The following is a 26,721-nucleotide window of genomic DNA, read 5'->3' as shown; positions in this document are numbered from 1 at the left end:
CAGTGATGATGAAGTAGTTGTGGAGGCTGCTGCTGTTACTGCTATTGACGACTGTTATTTTTGCTGCTGTTGTCCCCGCTGATGTTGATGTGAATGTGAATAGTTGCCAGTTCTTCTGCAGAAGCTAATGTTGTGCTGTAATGTTATTTTAGATAACAGCTCAGGAGCTGTCTGACAACAGAATCATCACTTTGACCCTGAGTGGGCGTAAACTGGATAAGAAGGTAGGCTGTTAGACCCACACACACACACACACACACACGCTCTGGATGCAAATTCAAGCACACACACAAACTGTGTTCTTGAGAAACACATACTACTTAAGGACACAGAAGTAAAGCCCACACAAAAAACATTTACGGTAAATGTTTTCACATCCTTCACCTTTGTCCGTCAACTAATGGGCTATCAGGTACAAAGATAGCTGGAAATGATAACCGTGCAGGATTTTTATTTATTTTTATAACAGTAATTTTATTTTCAATCTTGGACCTGTGGAGTAGCTGCTGGTGTAGGGAAAGGAAGAATGACAGCGGGTCAGAGACAGCACAGCTTGAATTGTGATTTGACCTCATGCTGCTGTGTGCCCGCTGTGCACCCTCCGGTTAAACCACCAGGATAAACACGATGCACCATCATTGCAGGGAATCAGAGTGTCTTTTGATAAATACATTAATCAAACAAAAAGAAAAGACTCCTCAGTTCATTATGTTTATTTATTTTCAACCACTGCAAATTAGTCTACTGTAAGAATTAATCAAATCATGTGCTGCAGTTTGCCTGAGGATGGGAGGCACTCAGATAAAACAGGAATTATCTTTATTTAAGACTTAACTGTCTCTGTTCTGTGCAGGACTTCTTTGGGAAGTCAGACCCCTACCTGGAGTTCCACAAACAGGGAGAGGATGGAAAATGGATGCTGGTGCACAGGACAGAGGTGAGTCATCAATGGGGATCAAAAGTACCTTCATTTAACTGTCATTATTGTCGCCCATGAGCTGTCATTGTCAGCTGAACCAGGTCTTACAGGAGCTCGTACACTGTAGCTTTAACAGTAAGTGCACAGCCTCAAGTGTAGGTTATTCTACCGTGGCTACAACTGCATTATGTATCTGTTGCTTGGTAATTCAATGATTCTGTGTCTATTTCTGTGTGTTTGTGACTTCAGGTCATAAAGAACACTTTAGATCCAGCGTGGAAACCCTTTACTGTGCCGCTCATTTCTCTCTGCAATGGAGACGTGGACAGAAACGTCAAGGTTAGTCATTATCTGTGTGGAATTTCTGCTTTATTCAAAGTTAGCAGTGCAGATTGACTGAAAAAAAGGACAGGATGTAGCATGTTTATGCGTTGGTTTGCATAGCACAAAATTAGCCAGATACTGTGTGATAAACACAAAGTCTGGACAATAGGCTTGGGCTGTATCAAGGTATTACAATATACCAGGGTATTCAGAAATCCCAAAGGTATGTTTTTCAGTACTGTAATTAATACAGGCGATCCTCTTCCTATTGAACTAATTGTATGTAGTGCACAGCACACACCACCAGAACTCAATTTGGGGGGGGGTTAGCGCCGCACACTTGTCATATACTGTATACCTCGGGGAAATTTCAGGATGGTATGAAAAATTACATATTGCCCAAGCCTACTGGACAACAATATCATTTGAAAAATCAAAGTCCAAAAAAGTTAATATATAATGTAACAATAACCAATTATTCATTTTGATACAATTAACATTTAAGAATAGAGAGCTTTTAGGATATGCAGCTTAAAGAGTGTAAAGAGGGGAAAATACCAGAGAAGTAACCTCTCGACTTTCAATAAAACCCAAACAACTTAACAACGTTACCACCTGGGTGGAAAACGAAAAGGGTGATGGTATGATGTGATGTGTGTTCTGCACAATGACAGGTCCTGTGTTATGACTACGATAATGATGGAGGCCACGACTTCATAGGAGAATTTCAAACCACAGTTTCCAAGATGAGTGAAGCCCAGAACTCAGTGGAGGTAAAACATATTTGACATTAGTGTGATTAAGTGTGTATTTGTCAGTTCAAGTTACTGTTGTCTTTCACAAGGTGAAATTAGGCAGCAAGGTTTGGACCCAATTGCAGACTAAGCATGCGAATAGGATCAGGTCAGGGATTTATTGCCAAAGTAGACACATGCTTACAAGCAGAGAGAGTTCAAATTAGTCAGTAGATCTGGCAGGCAGTAACGAAAAAAACAACACATTCCACTCCCGAGGCCGCGTCAGTGGCCCTACACATCAAACTGTGATGCTCTAGGTACCTCTTTAGCGTCACTTTTGGATGATTAGGGATGACATGTCAATTCCTGCTTGTTACATGCACAGTATCTTTCCAAAATAAACATACATTTTCCGCATTTTAATTAAATGCGCACAGTATCATTTAAAAATAAACAGCTTTTGTTTGTTTTTGTCTAGTTTAGGCATAAAAATGTTACACATGTCTGATCCATTGTTAATGTAATTACAATCTATTGGCTTGGAGGGCTAACTTGGCTAACTATAAAACCTGAATGTCATTCTCACACTGAGAGCTCTGCTAAACCCCGTTCAAACTCTAAGTCTATATGAAAAAAAAAAGAACAAACATTCAACCAATCGTATTGAACAGCCAAATCCAATTAGTCTTAAACAATGCCATCAATTTTGTTGTTGTTGTTGTTGTTAATCACAGGACACAAACAGAAAGATTCTTTTTTGAAAGTGTTTGCGATCAAACAACAAGAATCTTAGTTTTCTAAAGATATGTTGCATGAGTAACCACTTAACTCAGACACATTAAGTTAGTAACTATGACATTTTAAGAGGGTGATTTTATTTCCCGTGTTACATTTTTGTTAACATTATGCAACGAATATAAAAGATAAATTTATGGTGGAGAGAGGATTTGAAAAGCAGCAGTGCAAAGCATGCCCTGGATTTAAACCAGTGCATTATACAGTTTGTGCAGTTGCACCTTAGTCACTGAGTCATCTTGGAACATGAGGTTAATGGTTTGATTCTGAAATATAAACCATATCTTTTCTAAATGCAAACAGCATTTACCTAGTTTTGCACAAAATAAATGAGAATCATGCTCTGTCATCAGCCAGTGGATGGCAGTTTTATTTGATCTTTTAACTAAACTGAATTTGCCATAACTCTGCCCCTTGCTGGCTAATTTACAGTTTAAATGCATTCAAGAATAATCATGCACAGATTTGCGTTGCTGCATTCACACATTGTGGCCACCGAGGACTGGCTGGGTCTTAAGTCTGAGCTGCTAATGAATAAATACTATGGAGATTTATTCTTTTCACTTTTGCATTTCTGGTCTGCTAAAGATATAAAGATGCTGGGATCAGAAAAGCGTTCATTCATTAGTGGCTCCATGTGTGTTTGTGTGTAACTGCGTGTGTGCATGTGCCAAAGCAGCCTCATGACTTGTTCTCCCACTGAGTCTCTTCATGTGTGGTAATGATGTGGGGACACACACACACACACATACACACACTCACAAAATAGCAAGTTGGGGGATGGAGAGAGAAAGAGAGAGTGTGAAAGGAAGGATGAGAAAATGAGAGGTGCTTTTGAGATGTAAAACAGCCTTTAGCTGAGCCCTAGTAACACGACAAGGCATTTAGAGCTACCTGTCATATGAATAACAAGCTGACTCAAGGCATGTGAGTCTGTAGTGTAAGTGAGTGTTTGTGCATGTCTCCAATGTCTCTTTTCATCAAACAAATCACTATCATGTGTGTTTGTGTGACTTACAGTATCAAAGAAAACCCTAAGCTTCATTTGTCTTTCATCTTTATGTTCATCACATAAAATAAATTCATAAATAGCATATTTATGTTTTCTATTTACATGTAGTGTCCCATATAATCAGTACGCTTCACCACCATCGTATAGTTTGCGTATAATACACCTCCAAGTTTGGTTGTCAAGTTGTAGTTACAGTAGGCAGCGTGAAGGATACATGCAGGTCCAAATCACATTCTCTCAGTCGTCAGTGTTGATTTCCCCCTACCGCTAGTGTTTACATCTGTGCCGTTATCTCGACTTTCACCATCATTTCCCCGTACTGATACCTGATACCATACCTTTTCTGATACTTACACTTGCCATCTTTCTTTTCTCTGCATTTGTGTTTCTGTCTCCTCAGGTGGAGTTTGACTGCATCAACCCCAAGAAACAGAAAAAGAAGAAGAATTATAAAAACTCTGGCACTATCATTGTCAAGTCATGCAAGGTGAGGATGGATGGATGGATGGATGGATGAATGGTAGGGCGGATGACTAGTTGGATGATGGATAGATGGATGGACAGTAGGATTGATGGTCGAACTGTCGGATGATGGATTGATGGATGGTATGATTGAGGGTCAGTCGGCTGGTCACTCAGTCAGTCGGATGATGGATGGATGGAAGGTAGGGCGGACGTACGGTTGGATGGTAGGACAGATGGTCAGTCAGATGATAAATGGTTGAAGGGATGGATGGATGGATAGACAGACAGATGATCGGTTGGATGGATGGATGGATGGATGGATAGATGGACTCATGGATGGTAGGACTGATGGTCGGTCAGATGGATGAAGCCAGCTTTGGTCATTTTTCAGCATCACCCATGTTTGCTTCAGTCTTTTGTTGTGTCTACATTGTGACTGCTGGTTTTACTGTTTGGGGCAGATAGTGAACATGATGAGACTGATATTCGGGTTCTCACTGTAGGGCTATAATTAGCCTGGCACAGAGACTTGTGGAATCACACGTAAAGCACATTTCCCACGTCATCTCCTACATCTCTCACTGTGTTTTTTTTTTTTTTTTTTTTGCATCAGCCTAAGGATAGCTTTATTATTATACTGCTGCAGAATCTACAGTTGATGTATTGCCTGAATTAATGTGTCATTCATGATAAATAAAACAAGGAGATCCTCTGATATTTTCAGTATTTCAGAGCAGAGTCGCTCCAAATAAGGACACAAGAATTGTTACAGTTTCAAACTTTCAGTTTTAGTTGTCAACACATTTTCTGTTGATCGACTCAATAATTAATTAACTAACTGTTAGGGTTGGGCCAGTGTGAAAATTTTCAAACCGGTTTGATATTAAGCCGATCACCGGAGCGGTTTACCTAATTTTGACTCAGCAGCCACTCCTCCGTGAAATATAATAACACCATGTCACAATAGAGAGTGAGTGGTTAGCTATAATGTAGCATTGTGTAACACTGGAGCTCTCCGTCCACAATGAATCTGTTAAATATACTCCTTTCTTACTACTTGTAAACAAACCGTGTATCAGCTATGCACTCAAGGTCAGACCAGAGACATAACCATTTAAAAGATGGGTAGTAACCTTCTTCGTTTGTAATGTTACTTTTTAAATCAGAAAACACGTCTTATATTGTGATATTGATTGTAAATTATATAGCCTACAAGGTATCAAACAGAAAATAATGTTACAAACAAAGAGTGCGCAGCTCTCCACCCTCTGCTAAAATCTGATCCCTCACAACACAGGCTGCCTATTAAACATGATCTGTTGGACACTAGTGGCTCTGTTATACTGTTAAAAACATTATAATATATTAATCACGCTGTCATATTGCTAATTACTAATGCAGTTTGTTTGATATACTTGTAGCACTGTGACTTAAGGTGCTTGCCAAAATGTGTCAAAATGACAAATGCATAAAATCAAACTGGTATATCGGACTGGAGCGGCAAAACTTTAAATAGACCCAACTCAAGGTGTGAGGTCTGCTGTCGGTCTAATATTGGGGTTAAAGCATAGATTAGGCTGATCGGTTAGTTTTATTAGCTTATCTAAAATACGAAAACACAACCCAATATGAGCCGATGAGAACGTGCATTAGGAATACAAAAGTTGTTAACCCCCCTCGTTAAATGGCAAGTTTTTAGGAAGCCCCCAGGTATCCAGGAGGGTCTATTTCTTTGAAAAAGAACTTCTTTATTACAGTTTTTATAAAAGCAGTGGCTCACTTCATGCTGTGATATATTGTGATTATATCACAGCTAAGGAGGTTGTCATCCCTCCGCGGTCATAATATAGCACGGCCTGTCGTGAGCTATTTCTAAATTAAAGCATCGAGGTTTTGATCAGCTGACACAATTCTTGCCGGGTGTCCATAACTCCCGCTGAATAAGTAATTAGCGCGGTAGCTTTGAGTCCCCCAGAGGACACATTAAGCTGGAACACTGAGTCTTTAGAGGCCTATTGGAATGACATTAAAGCTGTGTGCATATGATGACAAGCCTCCATAATTGATTCTTTTCCTTTTTCCTCTTTTCATGCGCACAGTCATGAACAAGCCTTTGTACAGACAGACACATACAGACACATACACATCCAGCACATGCACAAAACAGCTAATACAGTAATTATATTTGTTGGCTGCCGGCAGGGATTAGACTAATGACAGGAAAATCCATACTAAATATTCATTGTAATTGGAGTGGAAATTTTGTTCAAACAAGAGGATAATTGGTGCTCCATTGGTGGTACCTCGAATCAGAAAAACATGGGTTGTTTTGTCATTTTAAAACAGTTATGCTCATGAAGATAGTGTAATTTTACCAAGTGCTTCGTTAAGTTGTTTCCCACATTGTATGTGGTATTAGAATAAGCAGACGATCAATTAGTCAGAGGAAAAGTATAACTACAGTCTGTGGTATCTGTAGCAGAGATAGTCTGTATATAAGGCTGGAGATTTAACTGATTTGATCACATGCAATGTTTAACATCCCTACTCTTCTCTCAATATCTCTGAAATCTCAATACTCTCCTCCTTTCTCACTGGTCATGGTTACATGTTTTCTTACTTTGCCCTGTGATTCTTGTCTCTCCAGATTACACATGACTACACTTTTCTGGATTACATACTTGGAGGATGCCAGCTCATGTTTACGGTGAGTATAATATTTACATGCCTGTTTTTATTTCTTTATTTATTTGCTTCTGCAATTACATGGTAATGAGATACATGGTTCTGCTTGATTAGCTCTAAAAAACAGATAGAAAACATTCAGATTTTTTCTATTTTCATCTACCGGGGTTACGTTTGGATCATGATCATTAACATACAGAAAGGAAAAGTGCGATGGACGGAAGAAATGAGTAGAGTAGAGAGGAGTAATGGGGTATTGTGAAACATTGAAATGTGTTGTTACATTGTTGGATGGAAGGAAGAAAACAGGAAAAATGGTTTTGCGTAAGAGTGAGAGGATAGAAAGGAAAAGAGAGAGGGAGAGAGGATTGTCACAGTGTATTTTGGTCTCTTGTTAGCAGAAACTCTTGTGTGTCCCTGCCGATGATGTCACACCTTTGAGTGAGTGAGAAGGGATCTGGTTTTGTAACAGCCATTCACACACACACACACACATACACGCACACACACACACAGAGACACACACTGAGTTGTTATATTATTATCCGGGGTGTATTTGTCCAACAAATACAACTGCCGTGCCATTCAGACTGGCTCACTGTTACTGTAAAACACACTCACACACATATTGAGTTGTTAAATTATTATCCGGGGTGGATTTTCCAGACAAATACAACTGCTCTGCTGATAAATCTCAGGACCATTCATACTAGCACACTGTTACTGTAACACACAATCTCAATCTTTTACACACGTGTATAAAAAATTTTAAAAAAAAAAAATCTAAAACCACATGCAGAATAGGTAAAATGCACACTTGCAGAAAATATACAATGAAAGAACACACACTCTGCATCAGCCATACATATGCACATTCACAGTGTCCCTTTTTTCCCCCTCTCTTCGCTACCTCTGCAACAATTTCCCAGCTTTGTGAGCTAGAACCAGCCTCTAGATGCAGCGGGGCACAGATAATGTACATTGTTATGCGTTTGATTTTGTGGGATTTTTAAAGTATGCTTTGTGATTCGACACCTGTGCACCTCCTCGTATACTCCGGTCTCCATGTAAAGTCCTTGTGTAGTAAAGTTTGTTAACATTTTATGCATTTGATCTGGTGATAAGTTTCATAAAACAAGTTGCTAAATACTTTGAGAACAAACCGAAGAAAAATTTAGTCATACATTTACCTCTCTCTGGTGTTCTGTTGGTACTTTGGCTAAATATGCTGTTGTGACGTTATTCATGTTTCTAGTGTGTCAGGACATTTCTAGGACTTCAGGATGTGTCATGGTTTTAGGATGTTTCCAGTAATTGAAGACATTTTTAGGATTTTAAGATGTTTTCTTGGATTTTAGGATGTTTTATTGGATTCTAGTATGTTTCTAGGACTTTAGGACATTTCATGGATTTTAGGATATTTCTAGGATTTTAAGCTGTTTCTAGGATTTGGGCGCGTCTTTAGGATTTTGGGACATTTCTAGGACTGTAGGATGTTTCTAGGATTTTAGGAAATTTTTTGTACTTTAGGACCTTCTTTGGATTTTTTTTAAATAATAATAATGATAAAACATTTTATTTATGGGTGCCTTTCAGGACACTCAAGGTCACTTTACAAAAAAACAACAGCAATAAAACAACATAAAATCACATATGAACACGTTCAACAGCAGTGAATTAGTAGGATTTTAGGACATTAGGGGCTGAGCTATGATCTCTGTTGGGGGTGTGGGGGGAATCCACCACTGGCACTTTTGTTTTTATAAACAAGCTCTATTTTGATGCTGTTTTATGCACTCTGGCACCTTATTTATACTAAATGTACAAAAACAATTCCCGCTGTGAATCACTTTATTTTTATTGTAAATTAGAAAATGGTTGGGGGTCAGATTTGGCCCGCTGTCCGTTAATTGAGTATTGCTGCTGAATAAATAACGCAGTGCTTCTAAAGTTGAGGCAGCTACAGTATGGCATCATTAAAAAAACAGCTGTAGTGTACAAATAGATTTGCATATTTTAGCCCATTAATTTAATTCCATTTTGAAACAGTTGAGGCATGTATTTTGTGAAAGCATATAATTGCTGTGTGAACCCTTGCAGCTATGTGGGTGCAGAAAGTAGCATTTGAGTTGTAATCTGTTGCAAGCACTGAATCCAGGCTGTCATGTCACTCAAATGAACGTAACAATGTGACATTATAACTGAACTTTTATTTCCACTATAAATTACCATGTAAATGATAATAACTTATGGCTAGGGCTAGGCAATATGATTATATTATTTGACATTGCAAGTATTGTCTTGTGTCAAGTGATGTCATTTTCTGAACTTTCCAAACTGTTCTAGTTGGTCTATTATGTCTTTGCCAACTTAGTCATTATATCCACATTACTGATGATTATTTATCAAAAATCTCATTGTGTGAAAAGTTTGTGAAAGCACCAGTTGTCACACCAACATCATCATTGTGATATCTATATCGATATTTGGTCAGAAATATCGGGATACATTATTTTCTCCATATCACCCAGACCTATTGAAGGTGATCTCAGAGTTATTCAGCGTTACAGTTTTGATAGTAGTGTAAAACATTATGTTGATACTGCACCATAACACTGTGTTGACCCACAGGCAATTTGAAATTCAAGAAAATATATATATATTTTTGGTTCCTAAATGTATTCAGTATGTTCTAATAAGTTCAACCTTTGACTCTTTGTAGAAGTAACAAGGATTATTTCAGACAGTTGCATTGTTGTGTGGAGGTGAATACGCTTGTGTCGTGCTGTCGGTGTCAGATGATGTATTCTGTGTGTCTCCAGGGGGGCAGAAAGCTGCGAGATCCTCTGTTAAGTTCAGGGCATTGTTAAGGAGTACACATACAGTACATACACAGGCAATGATGATCTTCACTGTCAGCCTGTTATTTTCACCTTATCTTATTGTTGGATAATGAGGCATTAATGCAAAGAGCATAGTGGTTAGTAATGTTGCTATGGTGATGGTTTTCGCTGATGATGATGCTTTGCACCACAATGAATAAGTGACTGAGGGAAATATGTGCAGCAGTGTGAAAAAGAGTATTAAAGCAGAAAGGTATAATGTATGTTTCTTTGTATGTGTGTTGTTTTTAGTCAGTGAAGAGGATTTCAACCTAATGATGTATGAATAGACCATTGACTTCATTCCCATTGCCAGTAGAGTACAGCAGAGCTGTGTACGTTGCTCTGCAGCAGACGAATATGCCTTTCTGTGTGTGTGTGTGTGTGTGTGTGTGTGTGTGTGTGTGTGTGTGTTATCGTCTCTGTGTGTGTGTGTGTGTGTGTGTGTGTGTGTGTGTGTGTGTGTGTGTGTGTGTGTGTGTGTGTGTGTGTGTGATAACGTCTGTGATAACTTTACAGTACTTGCTTCTCTTCATATATCACTTACTTATTCAGTCTTTCAGGCTCACGTTCACTCAGGTGTTGTGTTTCCATCAGAGCTGGAGGCGATGAATACCTGATTTAATAAAAAAGTTTCTTACCATTGAAGTATGGTAAGTTGGCAACTTATGTTTAAAATTATCTCATGAGTTGCCAAGACTGTTTTTCCAACATGAGAGGCCGTTCATGTGAATTTTCCCAGTGGGAAAGTCGTCATCACATTACTCTGGCATCTTCATGAGGTATCACTTTAAGGGTGTTAGCGCTAGTATCATAATTTATTAAACAATACCCAGTCTTAGTTGCAAGCTGTAAATGACAAGCTGCTTTTGTTTACCTCAGTATAATATCTCTTTAAAAAGTCACTAATAATTATGAGTGGTAAATCTGCCTTGTTGTTATTGTGAACTGAATTGTCTTCGTGAAAACTTGACAGGTGTAGCGACAGTAATCAGAGGGGTAGGGCTTAGCGAACAGTTAATTGCAACTAAATGTCAACTGAAGACGTGCCGTAATGTAGATCCCACCTAATTGCCGAATAGCTGATGTAATTCTTCTGTTGATGCTTTGTTAAAACCATAGTGGGGAGTTTTGACTTGTGCTTTAAAGTTTGCTTTTATTGGGACTCTCCATATCCAGTCTGCTCTCTTTTGGGCGATTGAGGTGAATGCGAAAAGTTCCCCTCCGTCATCGGCCGGCAGTTGAGTGCCTTAATGAAAGGTTAGACAGTGTTGCACAGCTCTCAGACACATTTCACTGCTCAGGGCTCAGGATGCTTCTAAAACAAAAAAGGAAACATCTAATGTAGTGTGGTAACCCTTTGAAACCATAGCAACTTAGCTTGATTTCTTTCAAAAACATGGTAAGAGGTTACAAGCAAATTACCCGAAATTTAGTACGAAAAAAGAGAGGTAAAAAAAAAAGAAAAAGGAGAGAAAATAATTTTAAAAAATATATAGATAAAATAGTTCATGATAAATATAATAAGAATAAGAACAATAAATAAATTTCTGGATATTTTTCACTATTATTTATTATTATTAACTTCTAATAATTTTCGTCTTTCTGTAAAGACTAATTTTCATGTTATTTCATTGTCACTTTTTCCTAATTCGTGATTCGTGGGACATCCCTTGCCAAGTTGCTTGTTGCCTTTTTAGCGATTTTTTGAAAATTAGTCAAATCAATTTGCTCAGGTTTCACAGTTTTCAATGAGAAAGGCGTCTGAACTGATGTGGTTCCAGGTTTCAAGGGGTTAAAATTAAAAATACTTTCAATTTGTGGAATTTGTGAATGAATGCTGGTAGTTACTGACAGACAGACGGATGCAAGTATTTTATAATTTTCTCACTCAGGACCTTGCTTGTTGGTAATGAGGATAATTTTAATGCATCGGAAACATTTGCCTGATCTAGTGGTGGAAAGATGAGCAAATTTATGGTGGAATGGGAACTCTTAAATCCTCGCTGCTGTCTCCTAATCTGTTGCCTTTTGTTACAGACCTGCAGCTCTTTCACTGATGTGCACACACACACACACACACACACACACACACACACCTAATTCTGTCTTAGCACAGATGCTCCCTCTCTCCTGCTTACAAACTCATTTACATACACATACATACACACATGTGAGCACAAACATATAATATCCTCGTCACACTCCCGCTTTCCCGCTTTCACACTTACACACTACGAGCAATTTACATACCATGGCTCTAGCGCACACACACAAATCCAAACACATTATCTTCTTCATACAGACATTTTATCTCACGTACCTCTGCACTCTGTACAAGATTTATACTGTAGGTGCGCACACACATACATCTTCAAACATGCACCTTCACTGCTTACGCACACCGACTGATTTAGACATGCGCAAGCACACATAATCTCACGCAGACGCTCAGTCGGCGATGACATCTCCTCATGCACACACTGCCACTTATATGTACACATTTTGACACACACACACACACACACACACACACACACACACACACACACACACATACACACATTCCCAGTGAGGAGCAGCCACGTACGAAAACACACACGCACACACACACATGCAGAAAGAGCTGTTTTGCGGTGTTCAATCAGACTTAGTATGGCTCTAATCCTAATCTCCAGGAAGGGAAAGTCTCTCCTCGGGGCTGTGGGAGCTGGAGGAGAGAGCAGCGTTTCTCTGTAACACACTCCAACACAAAGAGACAGCCTGCTACTGCTGATGGGCTGTTTGTGAAAGACTCATTGCAACTGAGTTACGCTATTATTCATATCTTATGTTTGATATCATTCAGAGCTGTGTAGAGCGTAGTGCCCCCGTCCCTGTGGATTCATGGACAAAACAAACTTTTCAAGGATGTATCTTCACCGCTTGCAGGATGCTGACAGGCGATATCAGTTAAGACACATGGCTGTTTTTTTTTCCTCTTCAATTTCCGCCTGCTCTGTAGTGTATGACACTGTTTAGATATTGTATGTCATTCTCACAACAAATCTCGGGGCCTTATCAGTTATCATTTTACCCAGTGAAGTGGGGCCGTGCAGCACTGGCAAAACATTTGATCATGATATGTTTCTTAAAGGAATAGTTCATTCACCTAATTACCCTTTGCACTGTGAAACTGAAATAAAAGCCTAGTCACAATTAAACACCCAGTCCTTTTGTACGTCCAGTATCTGATGAAAAAAGTGAACATTCGATAAATGCCATACAGACCCCAAGAATATATACACAAGAATCATTAAAAGTATATTTAAAAAGAGGAGGTCACTTGATAGGGTGTCAGGTCAGCTCCATGTTTGGATTGGATGTGCATGCACACTTTGCTAGATTTAAAAATAAATTTAAAAAAGCCATTATTCTCATTAGTCTATCTTTGCAGTTACTGGCCCCGGCTGTTTACAGTCCTATAACTTCTGTCTCCACCACTAGGTGTCATGTTGTCTTTCAGCTCAGCTGCCTGTTTCGCCAGTAGAGACTGGAGACTGAGCTCTGGTGGTGCATGCTGTGCACTACACACAATGAGTTTAAGAGAAAGAGGAGTGCCTGTATTTATGACGGTACTGAAAAACCTTCGGGCATGAAGGACACAATAATACACAATAACAAGTTTTACTAATGAATGGACTTAACCAAAATAAAAGTCAGACAGTGGACAGCAGCTCCTAGTTGTGATTGGGAAAACCTGAGAGTGGACGTAGAGTCATTCCAGAAGACATTCACACAGGCTGCGACACACTCATACATCCAAACTCCCCTCCATCCATCTCTCTGGCTCTTTAACTGCAAATGAGTCTGAGAGGTCCTGGCGTGAGAATTGGCTCATACTTGACAAGGCACAGCTGAGAAAACTCCAATGTGAATGTCAGTGTGTCAATTATTTGACAGTTATTTGGCAGCAGTGGAATCCCTCTAATTTATTTCAGTCACAGACGTTTTCTGCCACATTGCTGCTCTGAAATATACAGTAATGAGATGCTGCTCTGTCGCCCCCTGTTCATTTGAATTCTGTGCGCTTGCTCGTTGAAACTGCGTTTGTCATGTTGTGTTTAGTCTACTTGTGTGTCAGCAATTACTAATAGCTCGGGGCGAGGAATAAGTTTGGAAACAGAATAGTGTCATCTCCCACTGTCATCAAATTCACAGCCATCAAACTAATAATGTCTGTCAGCGGAGAGGGCACTGGAGGAAAATGGTGTAATAGTTTGGGGAAGATCTTGTGCCATCGACTGTCAGTTTGGGCATACATATTTTCAGGTTGATAGTAAGACAAAATAAATAGAAAAAAAAAAAAAAAAAACATTGCTGATATAAGCAAGAGGAACAAATGAAATTTTATTTCCCTCCTCCAGAGTACACATCAGGGTTCCCATGGGTCCTTGAAAGGTCTTAAAAGGCATTAAATTAATTAGAATTAAATTAAAATATTTCATTGGTATTAAAAAACAATAAACGCAGACATGAGAAGAATGATTTTATTTTGTGAGGATGCACCATAAAACCTTAAAATAACAGGTCATGCTTTTTTTAAAATATGTTGCCAAAAAAGTCATATTTTATGTTACAATAAATAGTTGGGCCAAATCGTCTCTAATCGTAAGTAATTATTGTTGGTTTATGTTTTCTTTTTCTTCAGATTAGGTAACTGTAAAAAAAATGGTCTTAAATTTCATTCCGAGTTGCATTATGCCTTTGAAAACTGAGCAAATTGGCTTGATTTCTTTCAAAAACGTAGGAAAAGGCAATGAGCAACAAAAGAAGAAATAACACAAAAATTAGCAAGACATTAATAAAAAGTACAAGAAAATTACCCGATAATTAATTCGAAAAATCAAACAAACAAAAATTGTTTGTGAAAAAGTGCTTACATTATAATAATTTTGTAACAGAATTTTGAAATATAAGTAAGATCATTCTGATTTCTTTTTTTTTTTTCTAGACATTTTCCCATTCCAATTTTTCTGAATCAACTAATTTGTTGCTATTTGTGAAACATTTATATTCAAGTTGCTCTTTGCCTTTTTTCCCAGGTTTATAAAGTTGACATGAAAAGCAATGTCACTTCAGGTTTCAAAGGGTTAAAAAAAAGTCGTGAAAAGTCTTAAATCTAACTTGCCTTAAACTGTCTAAACCCTGACACGTGCATGTATAATAGCACGTACTCAGGCATGCACATAGGTCATTGTAATGGATCAAGGGGTTAGTGACAAAAATATATATTGCCAATAAAAAAAAATGTTTTGTTTGTATGGTAATTCAAATAGTCCATAATTTCTCATATAAATTCAACTCAAATTCAGGTTTCACATATAACCATTATGAAGCAAAAAAAAATAAATAAATAACATGTTGAAAATAAATTTTATTCCTTTTCATAGATGTATGCTAAGTGATTTCCAGCATACTTGCCACTTGTTTACATACACCAAAAAACAGAAACAGAACTGCAATTCCAGCTATGTTTAATACCTCCATGATAATCCTGTATAGGAGAAACCAGTAAGTGGTTCAAGACGACTTTTAGAAATCTCACCTGGAGCAGAGATGCCTCGGTCTGCTTTCTGAATCCAAGCCTGCGAGTGCTGTTCCAGGCTCACAGGCTGTTGGCCGGGTGATTAAAGTAGCTCTGAAAATGCATTCTGGGTTTCAATCAACGTGACCTTTCTCTGGGTAAAGGGAGCCAGGGTTGGTGCGAGAGCTTCAGAGGGAGCACGGTCACAGCTATGGTACAGCGACGGCATTCACATGCTCCTCAGATGGTCCCATTTCCCGAGTTAGGAAGACGTTTTTCCGCCTTTGGTGTGTTCATGAGCTTCAAATCAAAATGAAACAACAGACACTGTAATGTTATTTGTATATTATTGTGTATTTTAATGTATTATATTTTATGATCTTCTTATTACTATTACACAGTTGTTGTATTTTATTGCTCAGAGCATTTAAATAACACATTTATAACAGTTTGAAGCTTTATACTCTAAAGTGTTTTTTTTGCAAAACTTGTTTAAAACTACTAAAATATTCTTTACTTGACCAGTAAATAACGTCTAATAATCTAGGTCACCCTCCAACTAACAATCCCCCCCTAATACAATAAAAGTATTACAGTTTATGGGCGCAAAAATGACATGCAGTATGTCAATTATGTAAGTTCATTTAAAATAGTTCACTATAATACTAAGTTATAAAGTAAGTAAGTTTTTTTTCCTTTTATTTCCCCTTGGCATTTTCCTCTAGCTTTTTAAAATATAATTTTCTAAATCTACTGGATTTTTCTTTGCAATTTGTGGAACATTTCTCATGAAGTTACTTATTGCCTTTTTCTCCATGTTTTTGGAAGAAATATCACCAATATGCTTAGAGTTCAAAGGTTTAAGTACTTGTGAAAAGCATCTGAAAGCAGCATAAGAAAGTGATGTTGCTCTAGGTTTCAAAGGGTTAAGCTGTCTGTACTCATTTTATGTCTGTGCTATGTTTTATATCTTAAATGTATGTGCTGTCATGTTTGTACTGAATAGGACACTGGAAGACTGGGGGCACATTCAGCCTAAAAAAAAAAAGAACTGGTGCTGGAAGTTTGGAGACGCCTTGATTTATTTTGTGTTGTCAGGTGGACACCTTTGGTCGTGACAAAATGGTTATGAATACAATTCTCGATTGCTTCTCATTCTGCGAAAGCAGAGTTATATAAATCTGGAAGGTGTGACACAGCTGATGCGGTGGCTCTCTCTTTTTGGATCCTGCAGCTCTTTGCATTCTCTCAGAGATGAGCACGGCTAAGCCAGTTTGCAGTTAAGCTGGGCAGACACTGTGACACTGTGCGTTTTCATTAATCCTGTACAGTAACGTCGTGTTAACTCACACCACATATTTTAATCAATGACATGGTGCTCACACTGCAGGAAGAACTAGCCGCTTTTGTCTCGTGACACTTCCAATCAAGTTAATCCCATCTAGATAACTGCGTACTCAAGAATGTTGACAGATAGAAAGTCAGTTTTACTTTGTGTATTTGTACAATGTAAGACGAAGGAAAGGGAAATATGGCGCTGGTGATATCTGGAAGATGCAGATAATATGATGTTCTACACCAATGTTCAGTTTTAGATCCCAGCTGCCATATCAAGACCACAGTTTAGCCGCAATATGTAAAATATTGCTCCTTTAATATTGTTTTCAGCTTACTACACAGATCTTTTTGCAGCTATGACAGAATTGGACTGTGAAACTGCTCATACTGCAAAACAGTAAAGAGTGGGTTTCTGATATACTAGATCTTGTAGTTGATCCTCAAAGAAATGAATCAGGTGTTGTGACTCCCCTCAAACTGAACATAAAACGACAATTGTTCTGGCAGAAATACAGCTCGATCTTGATCAGTGTCTGCCTGGCTTTAGTTAACTGCAAATTTGCAAGTTGAATGAAAGAGCGCTGCAAAAATTAACTTTGCCTCCATGAACTGAAAGTGTTCCTTTGAAATGAAATTATTTCAGTCCATAATGCCACCAGGGCTCCGGTCAACTGAAGAAAATCTTAGTTTACTGAAATTTTATCTACTCTTTAGCCAATCAGTTGAAAGATGGGCAAAAAAAATCAGTGTGTTTTCTCTAGATTAACTAAATCACCATGGTGCACTGAGTCAACGTGTTCTCAGAGACCAGTTCGTATAATGTCCTGCAATGAGCTTAAAGGTCCCTACAGGGCGGGCAGGAGTGGCGGTGGAGGGATCAAACAAACCCTGGAGTTTACATGCAGGAGAATACCTTGAGCATAATATGTAGATGTCCAGATTCACCGCAAAACGGCAATATGTGACAATTTTGGATGACAGCATGTTGCATAAATTGCCTAAGTCCATAATCAGTTGATCAGTTGAATTGTGCTGGTAATGATGTCATATAAGGAGCAAAAAGGTCCCTATGGGGTGGATGGATCCAACAAACCCTGGACTTTCATGCAGGAGTCCAGTGTTTGCATCCCGTTTAAATGTAATGGCTCTTTTTTCTGTGCCTCTTGCCTAAACCTAGCCACACGTGCCATTTTTTGCTTTTGTTAATGTCCTGGCATTGGTTGCCATGTGCTTTTGTTGCTTAAATATTACCCTGTGCATCATAATCTTACCATGTGCTTGTGTTGACATCACAGTAGCCGCATCCACAGCCGAACATCACAGAAGGATACCTAGAGTGTAATATGCAGATGTGGAAGTAAAGCGGCAAAGGGTGAAAGCTTGGGATGAGAAAATGTTGGTTTGTCATAGTTTGATCCACTGACAAAATACTCAGCACTCCTTTAAGCTATTATGCTGATTCATCTCCAGAAACGAGCTGTGATCACAGGGAAAATGACTTTTTCACCCTGAACCAAGAGTAGCATGCTAAATGGGTCCTTTTTTCACACATATGTCTTTCCAGGACTAACACACATGCTCACACTTGTACAAGACATGCAACGGCACCCTAATTCTGTCACCCTGCATCTCTGTGTCCGTCACTCCTGCTGCTCTGTCCGCTCTCTCTCTCTCTCCTTTCTTTACCGTATTTGCCCAGTTTCCTCTCTTGTACTCACACATTCACCACCTTTGCTCTCTCTTCCTGCTCCGCTATTTTGTCTTTTCTCACATCCTCATTGAACCAGAACATTGTTGTTTTATAACACTCCAAACAGAGCGAGAGGAGATGGTTTCGACTATCTTTAAGCTGATAGGAGGGGAGGCGGAGTTTCTGGGTCGGGTTCTTGTCAGCACACAAACTGTTATTCATCGCCTGAGGAAAAGCTTGTCACTCTTAATCTCATATTATGTTTGGCTCTGTGTGTGTGTGTGTGTGTGTGTGTGTGTGTGTGTGTGTGTGTGTGTCTGTGTGTCTGTGTGCCTTTGTACTTTAGGTACATGTGTTCATAGCGTCTGTGTTGATATTTGTATATACTGTATGTCATCGCAGTCAGCCTGTGGTCATCTGTGTTAAAAATATGCCTCCGCGTGGTTTCCGGGACATTCTGTCTTTTTCAGACATGGCTGTGCTACAGTATTTTTTTTTTTTTTTTTTTAAATCTGTCCTCTGATAAAAAAGTATTGTATGAAGAAAACCACAATAGTTTCTTGGTTGGTAACCTTGACGATTTGAAACTATTATATTTGTAAAATGTTTGATAAATTCAGAAAATGGCCTGTGAGACAAAGGACCATTTTTTGTCGAGTTAAATGTCAAGATTGCAGCCGCAGGGTTTGGGAGATATAAAGCCGTTATGACATTTCATGGAACGATATTTTGTGATACAAAAAAGCAACAACACGCTAACTAAATCATATCAACTGGCTCTCAAACACAGTACGGTGAGAATCAGAATCAGAAAAGTTTTTCACTTATTAGGAATTTTATTTGTTTTTTGGTGCAAATATTAAACATGCAATCACATATTAAGAGGAGTACAAATAAGAAAAATAATACAAATAAATTCAATATAGAACCAAAAAAATTACAATAAAACTATGGTAGAGATACTTCCAGAATTCCAAAATCCAGATAACATGACAAACATGTAAAAGGTAGCATGTTGGAATAAGAAAGTTGTACAGTTTTGCGCAGAGATGTGCAAAAATTCAGCAGAGCAAATATGTACAAAGATAATAGTCCACGTGTGCAGTAATGTAACGTTTATAGATGGTGTCTATAGACTGACAATGTTCCTTTAGTCCAAGATAAAGAGATGCTCCAGCTCAGACTGTTTCTCAGCAACTCCAGTTTCTCTTTTTTCCTTCAGACCTTCACTTTACTTTCTATTATGCCACTGAATGGCAAGAAAAAAGTACTGTCATTGTTTGGTTTCATTCAGTTGGTTAAAAATAGCAAAAAGGATGTTGGTATTTCTGCAAACCATGGATTACACTTGAACTTTTTTATGTAGTGGAAAAGCTGAAACTCTACGTTTCAGCAGCACGGTGGTTATGGTGTGGTTAGATTTTGGCACTTTGTCATGGTTGGCAGAGATCATATTTTGGCTTAAAATACACTGTTTTAGGGGCACAGTCCCGGCCGAAAAAGCAGGAATTACTCGCCAAATTACAAACAGTTTGGTTGTTTGTTGGTCTGCAGCTTGGCAAGCAACTCACCCAGGTGACATGCTGTCTTTAATCCCCGCCGCCTCCCGAATATGACCCACAACAGCTACAGTACTATCAGCTCATTACGATGTCACTAATGAACAAACACTTTCTAAGATGACCTCTAATCTTTCATCTCTCTGCATTTCCATAGGTCGGTATAGACTTCACAGCATCTAATGGGAACCCCCGAGAGCCGTCCTCCCTCCACTACATTAACCCACTGGGCAGCAATGAGTATCTCGCCGCCATTTTAGCTGTGGGACAAATCATACAGGACTATGATACGTGAGTATTTTTCATGGTTGTGACGCTTGTCCTTTATCAGTTCGAACTACAGTTATCATTGAGAGGCAAGGTGAAAAAGGAGAAGGTGTTTCCTAACATCTTGTACACAGGAGATAACATCCTGTATGCTGGTGTTAGTATCTCAAATGTGGGAAATAAACTTTTTTCTTCACCTTGCCTCTCAGGGCTTTTCTAGTTATCTTGAGATAACTGACTTTACTTTTATAGCTCAGGGTTCGTACACATTTTTACCAATAATTTTCAATGACTTTTGAGGCAAATCTTTTAACAACAAACATTTTCTGAATAGCTTTTTTAAAATAAATATATAATATATATATTTTTTTAAATCAATTCTGAACAGGATTAGAACTGAATATGTGAAGATAACTTAGGACTGACTTTTGTAATTTATGTGAGGGGAGGAGGTGGTGCAAAAAAGGGGAGTCATGTCAAATCATTTTCAGTACTGGGGAGGGATTAATGTTTTCTTTTTCCTTTAGGGGAGGGGCATACAACTTTATATGTGTTTTGTATTGATTGTACTGCCATTTTTTTTATTTATTTATTTTATTTATTTTTTAAGAAAACAGGCAATGGGTTTGGAAGGCATATCTTTGAAAAAAACTGACCACTTTCTTTTTTTCTTTTACATTTTTGAGCAATTTTTAAAGTAAAAAAATTATCTTTTTAGGGAGTGATTAAAAAAAACAAAGCAAAACAAAAAAAAAAAGCCTTCCAAACCTGTGCATGCTTTTAAAAAAAAAAAAAAAAAAAAGACCAAAAATTACACCATTTATGACAGCCTGAAACTGTAAAAACAGAAATTTTGACGAAGGATATAAGATGAAAAATATAGAAGCAATATAAAAATATAAAATCAAAAATAGAATATAAAGAACACAAAATGTATGTCCATGACTGGTATATTAAGTTTTCAAAATCTTGGAACAGATTAAAAAATCTTGTAAACTGCATTCTGGGAGGAGGGGTTTGATTAAATTTGTTTTTTAAAAAAGTATTTGACACCCAAAGACTTTAAACATGAGATGAGAAGAACCTGGGACTATATGAGAAAGATAATGCAATGATGTAGTGTCTCTGCAAACACCAAAAGTGACCAAATATTAATGACAAAGAAATAGTTTCCTGTCTGTCATTTGCATGTGCGTCACTGTGATCTTTGCAGTAAGAATTAAAATGGTTTATCAGTTTCCTAATATCCATTTTAATCCCATCTCACCCAAGAACCACTGCAGAGCTTTAGCATGGGTGTCAGCCATCTAGTTTTACTGTTTTTTAAGATTTTCAGAGAAAAGGGCAACGTTTGTGTCACTGAAAATATACTGGAGACCAATACATAGATTTATATGATATATGTAATATAATGAAAATAATTCTTCTCTCTCTACAGTTACTTTAAAGGTGATGTGTGTAAAATTTAGGGGGATTTGGTGGCATCTAGTGGTGAATTGCAGATTGCAACTATCTTAAACTTCTCACAGCTAGAATTCTTTCACTTTTCATTATTGAGGTTTTTATTTGGCTGATTAATCCACAGAGGTCTCGTCCTCTCCAAAATAAACAAATCTGGTTATTAAAACAGCCATAAACATCAATTAAAACGGCTGTTTTAATAGCAGATTCACGTTACAAATCAAAGAATCTGTGACGCAGTTTGGCATCTCGGGGACGGGTTGCTGTCCAACAACATGCTCTCCCCTTTTCTCTGAGTAAGTTAACTGTGCTCATCTTTTTTTCAAACCAGATGTTCAGGAGGTTTTTTACCATGAGCCGAATTATCCGTAGAGGTCTGTTGTTTTCCAAAACGAGCAAACGTGGTGATTTAAAATGATCAAAAAACGAATAAAGCAGTTAAAACTTAAAAATCCATCTTTTTGACGCATTTTGGCGTGTTTTGCTGCGGGCGGCTAGTCCAACTCATGCTAATGTGAAGTCCCCTTTTTGTCCTTTAACTTAAGATCCAGAAGAATAACTCACAGTCTTCAAAGGTTGTTGCCTCTCCAAAAACAAACAGATTTGGCGATTTAAACTGCTAGAAACATTGAATAAAACACTTTCCTGTTACAAAAAGCGTAGCCCGACTAGATAACACAAAAACACGGAGGGCTGTATCTCGAGCCAGTGTTTGGTTTGTCTATTCTGGGCTCTCGTAGAGCTCCATAAACTAGGAACCTGTTCTCTATGTAGATATAAACGGCTTATTTTAAGCTAAGAAGAAAACAACATTTTTTATTTTCAGGTGATTATAGACTAAAGAATACATATTTATTATGATATATTTATCCCCTTGAATCGTATTCGTTTAAAAATTATGATGAATATCACTGTCTGCCAAAAAGACAATGTCCGAATTTTTTTTTTTTTTAAAAAAAAAAGGTGTTCCTTCTCTCAGTGAGAAGCCATTTTACAATTTTGCTTCATTTTTCTGTCATCTCTCAGCTAGTTATTCTGTAAGTGTCTTTGAATGTGTTTCTTTGTGGAAAAAAAGGTAACAGGATTTCCTCTGCTGTCTAAATCCAGCTTGTTGAATTTGGATGAAAAAAAAAAGGTTTAACTAACATCCCAATCTGTTGTCATGGTTTCCTCCTCAGTGACAAAATGTTTCCTGCTCTGGGATTTGGAGCCCAGCTCCCACCAGACTGGAAGGTATGTGTGCGCTTGTTGTTTGTTGTTTTTGTTGTTATTTGTTTGTTTGTTTGTGGTGTGTGTGTGTGTGTGTGTGTGTGTGTGTGTGTGTGTGTGTGTGTGTGTGTGTGTGTGTGTGTGTGTGTGTGTGTGTGTGTGTGTGTGTGTGTGTGTGTGTTACAGAGAGGAGGAGAGGGGGATCACATGCAAACTTGAAGCAAGCCTGTATCGTACATGTTTTTTACACTCTCACACACACGCTTACACGCACAGATAAAATTGTAAGCATTATACATTCATATTCACATGATTACGCAACTGTCAACCCATCTGTGTTGCCATGGCACTGAGCTGATGAAAAGGACAAAGGAGAGAGAGAGCGGTACAGAGAGAGACAGAGAGGGTGGGAGGGAGGGAGAAAGAGTGGGAGAAATGGACAGTATTTCTCAATAGTATTTTACCGTTTACTGAAGACAAAATATCAACTTTAGTGTCTGTTTCTTTTCGCCTCAGGTGTCACACGAATTTGCCATCAACTTTAACCCCACCAATCCCTTCTGTTCAGGTGAGTTTCGGGTGAAGCACCAATTACCCTGCTGCTACTTATAGAAATATTAATGATATTTTTTTTTTTTTACATTTTTTTACACCAAAATTTTATATTATTTGTCAATTACTGATCTGTGCTGTCTGACTTTTTGTTTGTTTGTTTTGCCTAATAGAAATACTGATATTTTACAATCTCCTAGGCTGCAATGCTGCAATGCTATTATGGCATTGTGGAAATAGAACAGAGAAAGATCTAAAACATCGCTTGCAATAGAAAGTGAAATATTCTTAAATTTAACAAGAATACAGGACACCCAGTAAAAAAAAAAAAAAAGAAAACATCTCCAGATCATGTGACAGCAGCAGGTGCTGTACTCCTCTGTTAGTGTCTTGCTGAGTCTGAGTAAATAACACCTTCACACTTCACCTACACATTTCTACTCAGGACGTTTGTCATAATTGGCAGTATGACTGCCAGTGCTCACTATGACACCAAACAGTTGCTCCTGACAATTCAGACCGGTGACAGATCCAGATAAGAGCTTTTTTTTTTATTCATCAATGTGCACAGAGACGTTAAATGTCTGCGAGTCCCCGCAAGTCTGTCGCAACATTTGGATGAGAGGCCTCAAGAATCCACAGCGAGTAGATTTAAATTGAATCATGGAAATCAGATTTAATTTAACCCTTGAAAAACGCGTTGTTTACGTGATTCTGTTTAAATAAAATATAAGAACCATAGTAGCTACAGTATTCATTGTTTTTGCATCAGAAAACAAGGCTTCTTATATATCTTGTATCTTCTTGTGTTTTTATATTTTTTTTACATTTACATACAGGCTTTGGAGCTTTAGGGCCACTTTTGCATAATGACAGGAGGCCAGGATGTTCCTAGGATTTTAGGACATTATGTGATTTAAGGACACTTCTAGGATTCTAGGACATTAGGGGCTGAGCTAGGACCTCTGCTGAGGGACATGGGTGATCCTCCACCAGTACATTTTTTTGATAAACAAGCTATTTTGATGCTGTTTAATGCACTCTGGTACCTTTTGTATACTAGACAGTTCCCCTTGTGAATCACTTTATTTTTATTGTGAATTAACATTTCCTCACCTTCGTTATATCTAATTAAATTTTAAACTGAATTGTAAGTCATTAGTATGTTGCGCCTTTTTTTAACGAAGCACAAAATAGGCACTTGATTTTTAATATATTTCATTCGGATCTGTGAACGCCATGTTGGCATTTGAAGTGTGTAGGATGCAAATGTGTTTATTGACAAATGCAAACGACTTGAGTGCCAACTGCTGAGAGCACTACTGTGAGACCCAGAGGGAAATTGTGTAACACATATTTTAGCCTGTCAGAGGCAGGAGGTTATGCCAAAAATAAAAACATGTCAAACCAATTTTTTTTTGTGCACTTCTTCAAAACAGATGTCATAATCAAGGCATGTGCCTCCACAAACACCCTTTCTTTTTTCAAGTTAGCTGGTGAAACTACGTGAGAGAGCATTACAGCTCATCTTTTCTTGGAAGGGCCAATTCAGCCTCCAGTGCACTCTAAATGAAAAGTTGCAGAATCCAGGCCAAACAATAAAACCTGGACCTGGAGGACTTGTAGTCACAGAGTGCTGCTATAACTGCCATATTTTTTTTTTTTTATATAAGATGCAATATTCTACCATCCTAACAAGGGATTAGCATTGTATTTTAGCGCCAAAATATGTTTGTTTTTTTCACATCTATTGAAACACCATACTTTGAAATATCTTATAATGCATACCATCTGTCCAGCATTATTTTACTCTGGAGCTGTATATTTTTATTATATTGAAATGTGAATGAAAAGAACACAATTTGTTTATCAAGAAATACACATGAACCTGGACCTTGTGTTTAAGCTGCAGTGTTGTTATTAACTTCCCAGTTCCCTTAAAAAACAAAAACACATGCAGGTGACTGAGACAGAAGGTTAGTGTTCAGCAAATGAACTCATTGGTTTTTTTTTTTTGTCAGTGCATTTAAGCCGATTGGAGTCAACAATAGCTCTGCTGATGAGAAACTACAATATGTTTTTTCTTGAATTTTGGGCCCTCTGTTGAAAATGTCGGGAGATATTTGGGTTTTTTTTTTTTTTTTTCCATTTTTTTCTCCCCCATCACGCCGTCTCTGCTCGCTGTCTCTCTCCCACTCTCACCATTTCCCATCCATCTTTAAATTTAAGATTTCAATTATTTCTCTCTGTCTCTCCCTGTGTAGGAGTGGAGGGTATCGCCCAGGCGTACTCTGCCTGTCTCCCTCACATTCGTTTCTACGGCCCAACAAACTTCGCTCCAATCATCAGCCATGTAGCACGTTTTGCTGCCCAGGCACTTCAACAAGAGAAAGCAGCGGTAGGTGATGACTTACTTAATCATTTCCCTTTCCACATTTAAACCCTTTGAAACTGTGATCGCCGTCACTTTTCTTGTGCTGCATTCAGATGCTTTTACACAATATTTAAACATTAAAACCTGAGTAAATTGATTTGCTTTTTTCAAAAACATAGGGAAATAGGCAATGAGTAACTGGGCAAAAAAATGTCCCGCAAATTGAAAGAAATTAGTAGATTTAGGAAAGTAATCTTTTTTTAAAAAAGTTGTCCTGAGAACTATATTTCAATTATCATTTTATGTATTTTTCATCTTTAAAATTTTTTTTTTTTTGTTTTTTTTATTTTAACTTTCCCTTTTTGTTTTTGTGTGTTTTTTTTTTTTTGGGGGTTTTTTTGTAAACTTTGTAATATTTGTTTTTTTTTTTTTTTTTTTTACTTTTTTTCCTTTTTTTTGGTCCGGTTTTTTTCTTCCCGAGTTGCTTTTTTTCCCCTTTTTTTATTTTTTTTTTTTTTTTTTTTTTTTTTTTTTTTTTTTCTTCAGACTTCAGTTTTTTTTTCGTATTGACACCACAATTTGTCTACTATAATTTTAATTATCAGATTATTAACTAATTAGAAAAATATTCAGTTATAGTCCAATAATTTATTGGACTAATATATATATATATATATATATATTATATTATATATATATTATATATATATATATTTATATACCTTACCATGCATCCCTTATGACCCCATTATTTGAGTGCACCTTTTAACTGCATGACGTTACACAAGAAGAGACATCTACAAATATAGTTAGGTGGTAAAATAGTGTGATTCCCCACACTTCTTTTCACATTTCACCACAGTATCTCAAACTCTTAGCCTCTGTT

At 37.7% G+C, this 26,721-nt stretch overlaps 1 protein-coding gene across 1 annotated transcript in view; it reads left to right on the top strand.

Moving 5' to 3' along the window:
- Positions 1 to 26,721, top strand: part of cpne2 (copine II) — a 53,409-nt gene that overhangs the window by 15,124 nt on the left and 11,564 nt on the right. The window contains exons 5-14 of the mRNA XM_042496366.1: positions 153 to 224; positions 854 to 937; positions 1,169 to 1,258; positions 1,918 to 2,016; positions 4,188 to 4,274; positions 6,900 to 6,959; positions 20,130 to 20,263; positions 22,879 to 22,933; positions 23,426 to 23,477; positions 25,726 to 25,859. Coding sequence (XP_042352300.1) covers positions 153 to 224; positions 854 to 937; positions 1,169 to 1,258; positions 1,918 to 2,016; positions 4,188 to 4,274; positions 6,900 to 6,959; positions 20,130 to 20,263; positions 22,879 to 22,933; positions 23,426 to 23,477; positions 25,726 to 25,859 — 867 coding nt within the window. The remainder of the gene's footprint in view (positions 1 to 152; positions 225 to 853; positions 938 to 1,168; positions 1,259 to 1,917; positions 2,017 to 4,187; positions 4,275 to 6,899; positions 6,960 to 20,129; positions 20,264 to 22,878; positions 22,934 to 23,425; positions 23,478 to 25,725; positions 25,860 to 26,721) is intronic.

This window comes from Plectropomus leopardus, chromosome 11 (genome assembly GCF_008729295.1).
Source record: "Plectropomus leopardus isolate mb chromosome 11, YSFRI_Pleo_2.0, whole genome shotgun sequence".
Taxonomy (NCBI): Eukaryota; Metazoa; Chordata; class Actinopteri; order Perciformes; family Serranidae; genus Plectropomus; species Plectropomus leopardus.
The sequence above is the reverse complement of the archived record's forward strand: the minus strand, read 5'-3'. Positions and strand labels throughout refer to the sequence as shown.